Here is a 14,955-nt window from a genome sequence, read left to right on the forward strand (position 1 = left end):
GATTCATGTGATTGGTATGTTCCATTTATATATTTTATTCTTCATTTCAAAGATAATGCTGTGTTTCCCTGAATAGAACCTCTTTCTCATCTCTTCAACCACTGGCAAATGTGTGTTTATTCTGCACTTGTTTGTTTTTTAATTAAAGTGTACTTGATTTTGTTGTTTTTCAGTCGCTCAGTCGTGTCCAACTCTTTGTGACTCCATGGACTGCAGCACACCAGGCTTGCTGTCCTTCACCATCTCCCTGAGTTTGCTCACTCATGTCCGTTGCATTGGTGATGCCATCCAACCATCTCATCCTCTGTATCACCCTTCTCCTCTGGCCTTCAATCTTTCCCAGCATCAGGGTTTTTTTCAGTGAGTTGGCTCTTTGCATCAGGTGGCCAAAGTACTGGAGTTTCAGCTTCAGCATCAGTCCTTCCTATGAACACCCAGGACTGATCTCCTTTAGGATGGACTGGTGGGATCTCCTTGCAGTCCAAGGGACTCTCAAGAGTCTTTGCCAACAACACAGTTCAAAAGCATCAATTCTTCAGCTCAGCCTTTTTTATGGTCCACATCTCACATCCATACATGACTGCTGGAAAAAACCATAGCTTTGACTATATGGACCTTTGTCAGCAAAGTAATGTCTCTTTTTTCAATGCGCTGTCTAGGTTTGTCATAACTTCTCTTCAAAGGAGCAAGTGTCTTAATTTTGTGACTGCAGTCACTTTCCGCAGTGATTTTGGAGCCCAAGTAAATAAAGTCTGTCATTGTTTCTATTGTTTCCCCATCTGTTTGCCATGAAGTGATGGGACCGGATGCCATGATCTTCTTTTTTTGAATGTTGAATTTTAAGCCAGCTTTTTCACTCTCCTCTTTCACTTTCATCAAGAGGCTCTTTAGTTTTTTCTTCACTTTGTGCCGTAAGGGTGGTGTCATCTGCATATCTGAGCTTATTGATATTTCTCCCCACAGTCCTGATTCCAACTTGTGCTTCATCCAGCCCGGCATTTCTCATGATGTAAGGACTTCCCTTGTGTCTCAGCTGGTAAAGAATCCTCTTGCAATGTGGGAGACCTGCGTTCGATCCCTGGGTTGGGAAGATCCCCTGGAGAAGGGAAAGGCTACCCACTCCAGTCTTCTGGCCTGGAGAATTCCATGGACTGCAGCCCATGAGGTCACAAAGTCGGACACGACTGAGCAACTTTCACTTTCACTCTGCATATAAGTTAAATAAGTCAGGTGACAGTATACAGCCTTGACGTGCTCCTTTCCCAATTTTGAAACAGTCCATTGTTCCAAGTCTGGTTGTAACTGTTGCTTCTTGGCCTGCATACAGATTTCTCAGGAGGCAGGTCAGGTGGTCTGGTATCCCCATCTCTTTAAGAATTTTGCACAGTTTGTTGTGATCCACATAGTCAAAGGCTTTAGTGTAGACAATGAGGCAGAAGCACAGGTTTTTTTGGAATTCTCTTGGTTTTTCTGTGATCCAACAGATGTTGGAAATTTGATCTCTGGTTCTTCTGCCTTTTCTAAATCCAACTTGTACATCTGGAAGTTCTACTGTTGAAACCTACCTTGGAGAACTTTGAGCATTATCTTGCTAGCATGTGAAATAAGTGCAGCTGTGCTGTATTTTGAACATTCTTTGGCATTGCCCTTCTTTGGGATTGGAATGAAAACTGACTTTTTCCAGTCCTGCTGAGTTTTCCATATTTGCTGACATACTGAGTGCAGCACTTTCACAGCATCATCTTTTAGGATTTGGAATAGCTCAACTGAAATTCCATCACCTCCACTAGCTTTATTCATAGCGAAGCTTCCTAAGGCCCACTTGACGTCACACTCTAGGATGTCTGGCTCTAGGTCAGTGATCACACCATCATGGTTATCCGGGTCATGAAGATCTTTTTTGTGTAGTTCTTCTGTGTATTCTTGCCACCTCTTCTAAATATATTCTGCTTCTACCATTGTTGCAGTTTTTACCCTGATTTCATAAATTGCCAGTTCAAATTTTTAGTAAAATATCTGGTTGTATAACAGACCAAGATGAACATAGCCTTTAGCAGGTAGCTATTGCTGTGTGTCATTACGCTGCACGCTGTTACCAAGCAACAGGTTTTGCTCAGCTGTTGCTCGTTGCCTCAGTGGGCCCTGTCCCCAAGCAGCCAGCTGTCAATGAGGGACCACTGGGGAAGTGATTCAGTCAAGGATTGGTGGTGTGGGGGTCATCATGTGGAGAGTGAGGTCAGAGGCAGATTTAGGCCTTCTCCTGGAGGCCCTTCAGCTGACCCAGTCTTGGGCCAGCGGGTGAGCAGGAGGGCCCGGGGAACAGACTGGGGACTATGTCCTGCTGGGCTCCAGAGCCCTCACTAAAGCCCTCCACTAGCCCTGGTTCAGGCCTTCGGTGAACCTTTCCCCCACACCTGTCTCTGCCATCTAACAGCAGAGGCCGTCTGTCTGGGTCACAGTCCCTGAGACCTGGTCCCCGCTTTTGGGGGCCCTGAGGAGACTGAGGGCCAGTTGAGTTGGGCGCCTAACTCCCTCAGGGGTGACAGCTGGGCAGAATGTGGGAACCTGGCCCCGAAGGAGCCACCACCTGAGATTTGCCTCCTCTTAGCCGGGACTGGGACCTTGGAGGGTGAACGTTGTGCCTTGGGACTTTGCCCTTTCTTGTCAGGAGAGAGAATAACATTCATCTGGTAGAGATTTTCAGGAACATCATTACCTGGTCATGACCCGACTTAAGAAGTCTGCAACTACTAACCACACCCATCCCTCACCTTTTGCTTTTAAAAGGACTTGCTGAAAGCTTTCAGTAGCTTTGGGGTTCCTAGGGTATGAGCCACCCATCTCCTTGTACGAATCTGTAATAAACCTTTCTGTGTTCCAAACTCTGATGTTTAGTATTGATGGGCTTCACTGTGCATCAAGCACATGGGCTTGCGATTTCAGTAACAGTTGCAGTCTTAGAAAATATCCTATTAAGTGATTATCGTTTGCTCCTTATCATGGAAAATTGCTGATGTGTGCTGGTTTATTTTTTGTTCATTCTTTAAGTTAATTCAGCCTGCAAATTATGTGTCCTGTGTGGCATACCACCCTGCTAGATGGCATATTAAAAGGTGAAGACATTTAATACACAATTGCTGTTATACGAAAATGTGTTACCAGTGGTTTTACTTCAGCAGGCCCCAGATCCAAAAAGGCAACGGATACAGGCAAAGGCCCTTCACTCACAAATCCTGCGGATGTATTGAAAAAAATTGAGGTAAGGTGTTCTTCTCAATATAAGAACAGACTGAGAAAATGTCATACCTCTTTTTGTCTTCTGCAGCCTTTCCACCTTCTGTCTCTTTTAAATGACTTGTGAATTTGGCAGAGTCAAGCCCAGCATATAGGGTGGCTAGCAATGTTTGAACAATGTTGGCTAGGAGGTATAGGGGCTCCATCCTATTCTCTCTACTACCCACCTGTCAGCTTGCCTCACCTTCTATCATCTACCTCTTTTCCACTCTATTCCTCTTTTCCTCTTGAATTATGCATGGGAAGGAAACAAATGTATATCTCCAAAAACCTCTCATTTTTTCTCTCATTGGTGTATGTGTATTTTTAATGCTTTTATTCTGTCTTAGGTCTAAAAGATTCTATTGAGGGAAAATCCTTTCTTATGGCACTTATTTTTATTGCCTTTTAAAAAATATTTGAAAAATAAAAAGATGTAAAATTTTAAAAATTAATAAACTGGAAATATGCCCTCCAATCCCTGCCCCTAGCCATCCATCCAAGTCCCCTATTAGAGACAACCAATGTTACCAGTTTCTTATATATCCTTCCAGAAACATTTTATACATAGAAAATACTATTTTTTCTTTTTAATAACAAAAAGTAACATATTGCCCTGTTTTGCTTTTTTATCTTATTGCTTAAAATATGTTGGCTTCTGTATCAGTCTACAAAAGAGTTCCATCATTCTTTTCTTTCTTTCTTTTTTCCTTTGGCTTCACTATAAGAATGAACCATAATAAATTTAATCAGTAACCTGTTGATGGACATTACATACATGGCTGTCCTAGCTGTGATTGTTCATTAAAAAGTATTTCTCAGAGGATAGGAAGCTCTGTGAAATACCAGAGGGCTTCCAGGTGGCACTAATGGTAAAGAACCTGCCTGCCAATGCAGAAGACGTAAAGAGACGCAGATTCAATCCCTGGGTCAGAAAGATCCCCTGGAGAAGGGAATGGCAACCCACTCCAGTATCCTTGCCTGGAGAATCCCGTGGACAGAGGAGCCTGGCGGGCTCCAGTCCATTGAGTTGCAAAGAGTCGTACAGGACTGAAGCGACTTAGCACACACACGTGTTTCATTTAGTGTTTCACTATTAGAAGTAATGCTAGGACTTCCCTGGCAGTCCAGTGGTTAAGACTCTGAGCTTTCACTGCAGAAGGCACATGCATTTGATCCCTGGTTGGGAAACTAAAATCCCACATGCCATATGGCATGGCCAAAAAAATTTTTTTTAATTAAAAAAAAAAAAATATATATATATATATATAAACAGTGGAACAGTGAATCCATGTTAAGTATGTGATTTCACTTATGTAAGGTAGATTTCTAGAAGTAGATTTGCTAGGTTAATTATTATATGTACTGTATAATATAGAAAATATAGATAGTATGCATAAATAATGGCAGATCATTCTCCACAGAGGTTATACCAGTTTATTCCCTTATTCCCACTGTCAATGCATGGATTACCTTGCCTTGATGGTTATAGTGATGATCATGATGATGATATAATTATGATAGCAGCTATTGCTTTTTGAGAACTTTTTATATAGCGGGTTCTTTGAGCGATTTACATCTGTTATGTCCTTAAGACTTAACAACAACAAATAGAATAGGTATTAGTATTCCTTATTTACCGATGAGGAAGTCAAGGCTTTAAAACTTGCCTGACCAAGTTAGCATAGTTACATGGTAACAGAAACTTTTTTTTTTCCCCCTCATTTCTCTTTTATGGAAAAATCTTTCATTCACCCTTTAATCAGTGAACATTGCTTTAAGTTTCTACTCCCTGCAAGGTGTAGGATGAGCACAGCTGATGGAAGGCACTTAGGAACAATCTCTGATTTAAAAACCTCAGTGTCTAAGGAAGAAGGTAAGCTGCTGCTGCTGAGTCGCTTCAGTCGTGTCCGACTCTGTGCGACCCCATAGACAGCAGCCCACCAGGCTCCCCCGTCCCTGGGACTCTCCAGGCAAGAATGCTGGAGTGGGTTGCCATTTCCTTCTCCAATGCATAAAAGTGAAAAGGGAAAGTGAAGTCGCTCAGTCGTGTCCGATTCGCGACCCCATGGACTGCAGTCTATCAGGCTCCTCCGTCCATGGGATTTTCCAGGCAAGAGTACTGGAGTGGGTTGCCATTGCCTTCTCCGGAAGAAGGTAAGATGTGAACTGAAATACTTTACTGTTTAGGATTAGGACTTAGTTGGCTGCAACACAGAAGGTGGTGGTCTCTGGTCAGTCTCTGAAGGGTTCCCTGCTGCTCAGGACCACCTCTGTCAGCCATGGTGCCACAGCTTGTCTGCCGGATTACTCTGCTGCCCTGATCTATTCCTCGGGCTCCTCCACGTCTTTGCTGTAAGCTTGGAGATCTTGGTTAAATTTTACTTTTGACCAGTACAGGTGCTGAAGATCACTTGTCTGAAAGTCAAGCCAGGAGGATTGTTGAAGGAATAGTAAGTGTCAGGTTTAACTGGGATGAAATGATGGATGGGGTTGCAGAACTAGCCGCCTTGTATTGACTGAACACAGATTCTGACTTTTCTTAAAACTTCCTGGAAAGAAGCTGCTTAGAGGACGTGTGCTATAAGGAAATTTAGTCTGGACCTCTGGATGTGGTTTCTCATCAGAACAAATTGTATCTCCTTATGCCCTACATTTAAACACCTTTTTCATCACGTACATTGTTAAAACTGGAGTTTTAAATCTAGAAATCCCCATAAGTTAGCAACTTTAATAGAACAGCTAGCTTCCAGATGACTCAGTTATTCATTTCTTCAGCAAAAGTCATTGCAGGTTTTCTTTAATAAAACTTCTGTGGAGAGGGAATGACATCCAGTCACATCTAATGGTGGGAATACTGAGACAGCATACACTAATATTTGGGCTTATTTCTGTATGACACGCTTATAGGTGGGTGTCTCTGTTGGGTGGTCTACAGTATTTAAACAAAAAGGACTGTTTCCTGTCCATAAGTTAACTGTTTTCAAATTGTGTTTTTTACATTGTTATTCACGTTGTTCTTAAATCCATAAAGTAGTAAGGGTAAATAGTTACATCTCACAGAAGAGAAAATAGAGACTACTAAATAGACAAATGAAAACTAATAGCCTAACACAAAGGGAATGAAGTGATGAGACAGTGTGTGTGAGATCATTTTTCTAAATTTTATAAATCTGATATTTGTTAACTGATTTAGGTATTTTATTGGTTTGATTTAGGTCTACGTGATAGAAATAAAGTTGAGGTTATTTATTTGAAGATAATTGAGATGGCAGTATTGGAAATCAAGACCTCCCACTCCCTACATAGACTGAATGAATTCTATATTTTAAAAATATTTTCACATAACTAGTTTAAATAATTCTGTTGCTAATTATGAAATAAGAGCTAACAGCATGATTTTTCGGATATAGCATATACTTTGCAGAGTTTAAAATAGCACTACAATTCACTTTAAACTACAGTCTGTGAGATGTAGGCCTTTTTACTAGGGTTTGATTAAAATAGAAAATAAAAATTTTATATCTTCATTAACATTAACATAGCATCATTTTATATGTAGGTGTGTATTTATAGACATTTCAAAAAATCTATAAATACTATTTTGTTTGCTTGCAATTTTCCAACAGGACTGCCAGTTGGTGAAATTTCACACATTACATTGTAGTAATTCATAAAAGGTAACATGGGTCAGTAGCCCCAGTATGAAGATAAATCATCTTATATCTATTACCTTCATTTTATTTGTTCTAGCTAAGTGGGAATGGATTTTTAAAAATATTTAAGAGCCGAATGGAATAAAGTTGTTATGCCAAATACAAAGTATGTTTTCTCTCTGTAATCTACAGAGCAAATATCTTAAAATAAGGTGCAGTACTTACAGATTTATGAATTAGTGTTCTGATTCCTGATTAATAATGTTTTAGCTAAACTGATCTTCTGCCTCAATTATGAGTATTAATATATAAAACTATTGCTATTCCCCACCTCTTAGAAAACTTTTGAAATTCTGTCACTTGTGCAAATTAAACTTAGGACAGATTAGTGAATGGATAATAACAGTAATGAAAACAAGTCTTTTATCAAATGGAAAATAAATGTTGGTGGTCATAATAGAAATATAAAGATGTAATCTTAAAGTTAAATCTGTGCCTTATGAGAAGGTGGCATAGTGATTTTAACAAGGTAAGTGGAGCCATCACATAATCAAAGATTTTCTAACTCTGTATCTCTTCTTTGCCTCCATTCTTAGGGGTGTTAATAAGTGCTAATATTGACTCAGATTTGAGTTTTAATCTCTCTTTTTTCCAACCTGCCAGATACATTACAAAACAAAAATCCTTGGATATGGGAAGTAAATAACGAGAGAGAACAGAGATAAAAACATAGATATCATGCCTTACAGCAGAAACCAACACAACATTGAAAAGCAATTATCCTCCAATTAAAAATAAATTAAAAAAAAATAATGAAATGTTAGAAAAAAAAAACATGGATAATCTGCAAATAGGATAATTCACCCCAAGATGACTTGATATTATTTTAAACAGTTTCACTTAGCAGCTAAAACATAGACACTTTGAAATGTTACCATTACATTCTCTTTTCTCCTTTCATGAAAGAGAAGGAAAACAAAATAACATTCTGAAAGTTCTTCATAAACTGAATCAAAATATTTTAGAAGGAAGTAGGATAGTAATCATAAAAACAAAGTACTATGATATAGAGCCGAAATCGAAGCGTTACCCAAGAGCGAGGTTTGTTTTTGGTTTTTTTTAAATATTTATTTCTATTTATTTGGCTTCATAGAGTCTTTCTTAGTTGTGGCACATGGGATCTAGTTCCCTGACCAGGGATCGAACCCAGCCCCCCTCTATCGGGAGCACAGAGTCTTAGCCACTGGACAACCAGGGAATTCCCCCAAGACCAAGTTATGAAATAACAAAATCAAAGAAGGTACTAATGTAATGACAACCCAATGAGTACCTCCTTTCTTGAGGTAGCTCACAGTGTCCTAGGTGAGGGCCTGGAGGTGTTGGTAAGGGAGGGTTAGAATTAGGTGGTAGATAACTGCTCTCTTGAGGTTGAGCAGGAAAGTCAGAGTCTGGTGGTTTCCATTTAAATTAATGAAGCTCATTGATACCAGGAATTGGAAAAGAAAGGTGATGGTGAAAAATCAGATGAGGAAAATGAAGAGAAAGAAGGAAGCAAAGAGAAAAGTAAAGAAGGCGATGATGATGAGGAAGATGATGCTGCTGAACAAGAGGAATATGATGAAGAGGAGCAGGAAGAGGTAAGGGTCTATTCTGGGAGAGTAGCGAAGTTCCTAAACTCAAGGATGCTCTAATAAGGAATCAGATATGTGGTATATAATTAAAATATTAAACACCAAGCTGATGGGAACCAGGGGTATGTTATTGTCAATGGCATCAAGTCTTTGATACTAGGAGAATTATAGCATTGAAATTGTAGTGATACCAAATGGAATGTAGGAGGTAAGAGTAACTTGATAGCTTTGACTGTGGGAGTCCATAAGTTAAGGAAATAGTTCAGTTTAGTTTGAGATTTATCTACTTACCACTTTAAGTCAGCAATAAGGTATAAATTATGGGTTTAGTCATATTTTGAGGGGGAATCCCAGAAATACCATCAGGTTTTAAATCCCAAAGTGCGTGTGGACACTATCAGAGAACATTCATAATTCAACCTCAAGTATGACTGAGTCAGGACTCCGTGTTTTAGATTTGGGATTTCCAACTTTCAGAAACAAGGTGCATTTCAAAATAAGCTGGAGTCAATCAATCAGGGTGAGTTTGTTGGTCACGGCCTCTTTGGGACTTTGTAGATGCCTCACGTAGTAACCCAAGGCTGAGTTTCTTCTGTTGATACATTCCAGTGACCATTGTCTTCACTCCATCTCAGCTTCACACACCACACTGCTGAATCTTTCTTTCACCTGAACTACTCCACCTAAGAAATCTTAATTATATGCTACAATTACTTTTCCTTAAATTTTTGTTTTAAAAGATTTATATTGGTGTGCAGGAAGGGTACTGATTCATTTTTATCTGCTTCCAAATGGCTAGCCAATTGCCTGCCTCATGTACTAAATAATTTTCTTTCTGCATTGATTTGAAATTCTCCTTTATCAGCTCTTAGATTCCTTCATCTGCTTAGATGTATTTCTGGACTCTGTTCCATTGATCTATGTCTGAATCATCACTAAGACATTCTAATTAATAGAAACTTCTCATTATTTGTTAATATTTTAAGAGCGTGTTACTATTTTTTGAAATTTTCCTGAATATTCTTTGGCTTTTGAAATGATCTCTTTATAAAAAGTCTAGACTTGAGTTGAGCTGTGTTGAAATTAAGATTTGTTCTAACAAGAGCAACAAACATTAGAATTCTAGTAATTTCAGAATTCTATATTGGGTCTTAATAGAGTACTAAACACCACCAGTGGGTTCATATAACTGTATTTCATTTTTTAAAAACCCAACTTTCTACTTTAATAAACAAATGATACATATTTTAAGGGTGAGGCTAGGTGAGTCTGGGTATAAGCAAGCTCAAAGCCTTTCCATATTTAAAGTTACTCTCTTTGCTCTTTCTAGCAGTTAACTAATGAAAAATTACTGCTAATTAAATCATCGAGATATATATATATATATGTGTGTGTGTGTGTGTGTGTGTGTATATATATATATATGATGTGATAAGCATTTTGTTTGGAAGAGTAAAATGGAGCGAATTATCTATATAACACCTACATGTAAAATTGAGAAAATATGGACTTTTTTTCAGCCTTTTGAATGTTGTAATTAAAGAAAAAAGCAGGGGCCCAAATGAAGCCATGAACCCTTTATACCATCAGTTTCGATAGGTTCTGACTCTGTACCAATCTATGTATCAAAATTACTAATCTCACAGAATTACCAAATGTGAATCACTGACCATGCTTGGAGGTACTCATGTCTAAACCCAAGTAGCATGTGCTCAATTTGAAATACAGTGTCTCTTCCTTACTCATTTCCACCTGTGTATATAAACTGACTAGCTTACAGTTTCACACCAGTGTCCTTACTAAGGTCTCCTGTAAAGGTGGCCTCACTTGAACCCTGCCACCCCTCCCCCATACACTACTCCCAGGATTCAACCAGGTTTCCAGACTGTTGGATTTCTTAGCACCAGAGAAACCAGGACAACCCTAGATATGATAAGGCTCTTAGTTGGAAATTAAAGTGTTTAGGGAGGACAAAGTAATGAAAGACATATCTGAATAATACAAGTTACCTTTCTTACATTATTTATATGAATTTATATATAGTATCCCACCATGCAGATCCTAAAAATGATGATATCCAGGAGGCTTTCTTTTGAGAATAGTCTCTATTTCTTAATTACTCTGTTATAATTCCTGCTATAGATAATAGAGATATGGAGATTAATTTGGCAGGGCATGAAGTAGTAAAGAATAGCTTGTGCTTTGCCAGGCAAAGGGGGCCACAGCAGGCTAACACCCTCAAAACAGTATCTTGGAGGTTAATTTTTTTATGGCAAATTTCAGTCATGTTCAAAAACTAGTGACTAGTAATAAAAACACCTACAGACTCATCACTCAGCTTTAACAATCATCAATTCATAGCCAGCCTTTCTGCCACTCTTTCATCCACCCAGTCCACTCATGTCCCCCTACCCCCTTCATAGCCCCAGCTGCCTTGGATCATTGTAAAGCAAATCCCAGGCATTGTATCATTTCATCCATAAATATTTCAGTTAGTTCAGTCGCTCAGTCGTATCCAACTCTTTGCGACCCCATGGACTGCGGCACGCCAGGCCTCCCTGTCCATCACCAACTCCCGGAGTTTACTCACACTCGTGTCCATTGAGTCGGTGATGCCATCCAACCATCTTATCCTCTGTCGTCCCCATTTCTTCCCACCTTCAATCTTTCCCATCAGGGTTATTTCCAGTGAGTCAGTTCTTCGCATCAGGTGGCCAAAGTATTGGGAATTTCAACTTCAATATTTCAGTCTTTGAGTATGTACTCAAAAATAAGGGTTCTTTATCACAGTAACATTATCATAGCTAACAGAATAAAATGTATTTCTTTAATATCATCAAGTATTAAACCAGTGTTCAAATTGTTTTGATTGGAAAAAAATTTTTCCTTGTTCCAGTTGGAATCCAGCGACAGTCCATATGCTGCAGTTGGTTAATAACTCCCTTAAATTTCTTTTAATCTATATCCAAAATGGATTTTTGAATTTTTGGTAGAAAGCAGAAATATCTTGAGTCATTTACTTGGATAGTAGTCTTACTCACCCATAAGAATTAGAATGTTCCCAGGGGATTAATCTCTCTTCAAGGAAACTGAACCACCCTAGATGGAATGTAATATGTCATCTTCTATGTTTGATTCAGTATCTTGAGGTCTTTTTTTTTTTTTTTTGGATAGAAAGCAAAAATCTCTGCTTATGCTCAGCTATTGTAACTGAAAACCTTAGTTCTTAGTTCAAATGAATGTTAGTGTAAATTGACTTCGTTTATTGAGTGTTTGTACATTTGTTTGGAGTAAGTGTATAGTGGTTAAACTAGCTAAACCACTTATCATCCCTCCTCTGAGGTGTAATGAATGAGATGTATCCTGGTAACGGGCATCCGTGTGTGTTCTCTAAGCTAGTTGGTGCCTGAGACTAGTAGGGGATGGTGGTCTCAAGGAAGAAAGAGCACAGGTAGATGTGTGAAAGGTAATGTTTTAAGCATTGAAATAACAGAGACTTCTTTTAAGCCTGGCATAGTTTCTAGTTACCTAACTTTGGTATTTATAAACATATGTTTAAAGGGACAGCCCACATTATGTTCTTTAATGTTACTACTCATACTTTTAAAGTTTACTGAGGAGTATATCATTTCACTTAGGAAAATGACTACATTAATTCCTACTTTGAAGATGGAGATGATTTTGGTGCAGACAGTGACGACAACATGGATGAAGCAACCTACTAGCTATGGAATTTCTCAAAAAATATTTTTATGATACAGCTTCTGAACATTTGGACAGACTTATTTTCTATTTTATTTCTGATAAGCCATGAGTAAGTACTTTATTTTTGTTACTGTTTTGTTGGAAAGATACTTGTTATTAAAATATTCAGAACCACTTTGAGTTTACACACTAGTTACCTTACCAGTTAATCTCTGACACTGACATTCCTTCTCAACACCTCTGTCATCTCTCTAATGTATTCAAGTGGATTTTTTTTTTTTTATGTTTTGGATTAGAATGTGCCTAAAGAGTTTTTGCATCTTTTAATCCATGTATTCATACTTAAACAAATTATTCTTATTTAACTGCTGATCTTTTCTAAAACTGCTACTAGTCATCATAATGGATTTCTATAATCTGAAAGTTGGTTTAATACTGCACATGGAGCACTTTAGAAACAAAGAAACTTGAAAACAATTTTACTTTTTACTTTTACATGGAATGTTCTGTGCTACTATATTATGACTACAAAAACCTACCTGAGCTCTTAAAAATGCATATTTTATGAGATTAAAAGTTTTGTGATTGGAAACACACGCACAGGGAGAAATGCCAATCTAATTTTATAACTTACATCTCAAACCAATACGAAGACCTGGGATAAATAAATACATGAATTTGGGGCTAACTTCATACCATCCTATAGATCAATTAATCATCCCACTGTAACAAGTTTGTTATCTTTGAGTCATTGGTTAATGAAAAATTAGACTGAGATATTTAATTTTGTACTTGATGAAAATGTGGAGTAAGTTCAAGTTGTATAAATCTCATTGCAGAATGCATATATGTGTAGTTTTTGAGGTGTAGTGGCCTCTGTTACGTTTCATAGGACTCAAACTGTCCAATTGATTTAACAATGCAGAATAAAACTCAGGTCACTTTGAAATTGAGATTAATCTTTCTTGATTCATTTAAAAACTAGCTCCCCTTTTTGTTTGGGGTAGGAGGGAGGATATCTAAAAACTTCAGCTTCTGATGACTTACATATGCCAAAGATTTTCAAGGAAATTCATATTATGTATTTTTTAAATAATTTGTTAACATTACTCACCAAAAGAAATAATTTCTTCCCTCTTGGGAAGATACCACCCATTGCCCTCTGACCTGAGAACCAGAGCTCTAGATTCTGTTTCTACCTGTACTATTAAACTCAGCCTTGAAATTGAGCTTGGTTAGGTTTTCTGTGCCTTAGTTTCTTCACTTGTAAACAATTTTCTATAAAAACTGCTTAAATTCCAACCAAAGTTTACCATATGTGTTCATTCTCTCGCCTTGTGGAAATGATCATTCTTAAATTTGATTCTCACCCTCTAAAAAAATTGTAACTGGCAAAGTGATTGAAAAGTTTTGAGAGACAGACTTATTTTCCTCACAAAAATATATCAAAATTTGATTTTCCCGTCTCATTTTATTGTGGAAAAAAATGTGTATTGTCTTGTGCCATTTTGTAATATGGCTTTCTCAGGAAAAAAAAAAAGACCACTTTGAATTGTAATATTTCCTCAGATAATTCACTATGGGTGCGAGGGCCATTATTCAGTATTGTGTTGATCCTATGTGATTTCTTAAAGGAGTTTATGAAAAATTTTAGATTATAAATGGAAAACATGAATGAAACACTCTAAAGTAGCAGTCTACTTAAGAGTAGAATTCTCACCTTTCAGTTGTAATGGGCAATAGTCATTTAGGGTTGGTAATTTACATGTTTCTTATTCTCTCAACTCCTTAGTACTACAGCTAAATACTATTTAATTTATACAAATCTTACCTTATTGTTCTGTTTACTTCCTTTTTTATGAATCTGAAGATAACATGTGAATCAGGCAAATACACCAAAGATAGAGGAATCTTTGTTCCGGGCTTTCAGTTTGTTGCCACCGTTTTAGTCCCACAGGTGATAAAGCAGCTGCTGTGGGCGAGCATTGCTGGGGAGGCCCAGCCGTGTCTGTTACGCGCACTGCCTTCCTCCTTGGGAAGGTCTCTTCATAAGTTCAAAGTAGACTAATTGTGAGAACAGGCAGGAGGTATTTGCAGCTTGCTTTTAACAGTGGCAATCTTATTATTTGGCTTAAAATCTAAGAAGACTGTGAAATTATTCTGTGAGAAGGTAAACTTTAGTGCAGAGATTCGCCTCATCCTTGATGGTGAAGTGTCTTTAAATAAAATTTCTGTATATAAGATACAAAACTGTTTTGTTGCTCTAATGCTTATTTTTCTGTATTTGTTTACACATTAAATTCCTGCAAAAAAAAAAATTGTCCTTTTGTTTTATATTAAGATGTTTTATTTTGACCCTACTGAAATACGTGTGTTTGCGAAAGCTAATTTGTTAATACTTATTTTACCTAGTACAATAACTGTATATTCATTGAGCAGGATATCAGTATCAGATGTTCTTGGACAAACCACCATCAACAATAAAACTCTTGGTGATTAAAATTAGCTGTAAGAACAAACTAAGAGATTTGAATATTGAGAGAATGCTGACACTCATTGGACCTTGTTAACCTTTCCTTCCCCACTTTCAGATGTACAGTGTCATGGCTTTTCTTTAGTATGCTTAAAGACTCTGAAGTTAGTACCTTTTCATAAGAAAAATTATAAATACAATTTTAAGATGCTTTTAA

The 14,955-nt window shown here is 37.7% G+C and overlaps 1 protein-coding gene across 5 annotated transcripts in view; it reads left to right on the plus strand.

Annotated features, from left to right (window-relative positions):
• The window catches only part of POLR3G (RNA polymerase III subunit G), a 47,042-nt gene extending 32,459 nt beyond the window's left edge, over positions 1-14,583 (plus strand). For 3 of the 5 annotated variants that reach the window (XM_043913582.1, XM_043913581.1, XM_043913584.1), the window contains 3 exons: positions 3,177-3,259; positions 8,420-8,566; positions 12,199-14,583. In XM_043913582.1, the coding sequence (XP_043769517.1) occupies positions 3,177-3,259; positions 8,420-8,566; positions 12,199-12,285 (317 nt within the window). In that variant the 3' untranslated portion in view covers positions 12,286-14,583. The remainder of the gene's footprint in view (positions 1-3,176; positions 3,260-8,419; positions 8,567-12,198) is intronic. The other 2 variants (XM_043913583.1, XM_043913585.1) reach the window with 1 other exon arrangement.
• Positions 14,584-14,955: the final 372 nt, after the last annotated feature.

Source organism: Cervus elaphus, chromosome 9, assembly GCF_910594005.1.
Source record: "Cervus elaphus chromosome 9, mCerEla1.1, whole genome shotgun sequence".
Lineage (NCBI taxonomy): Eukaryota > Metazoa > Chordata > Mammalia > Artiodactyla > Cervidae > Cervus > Cervus elaphus.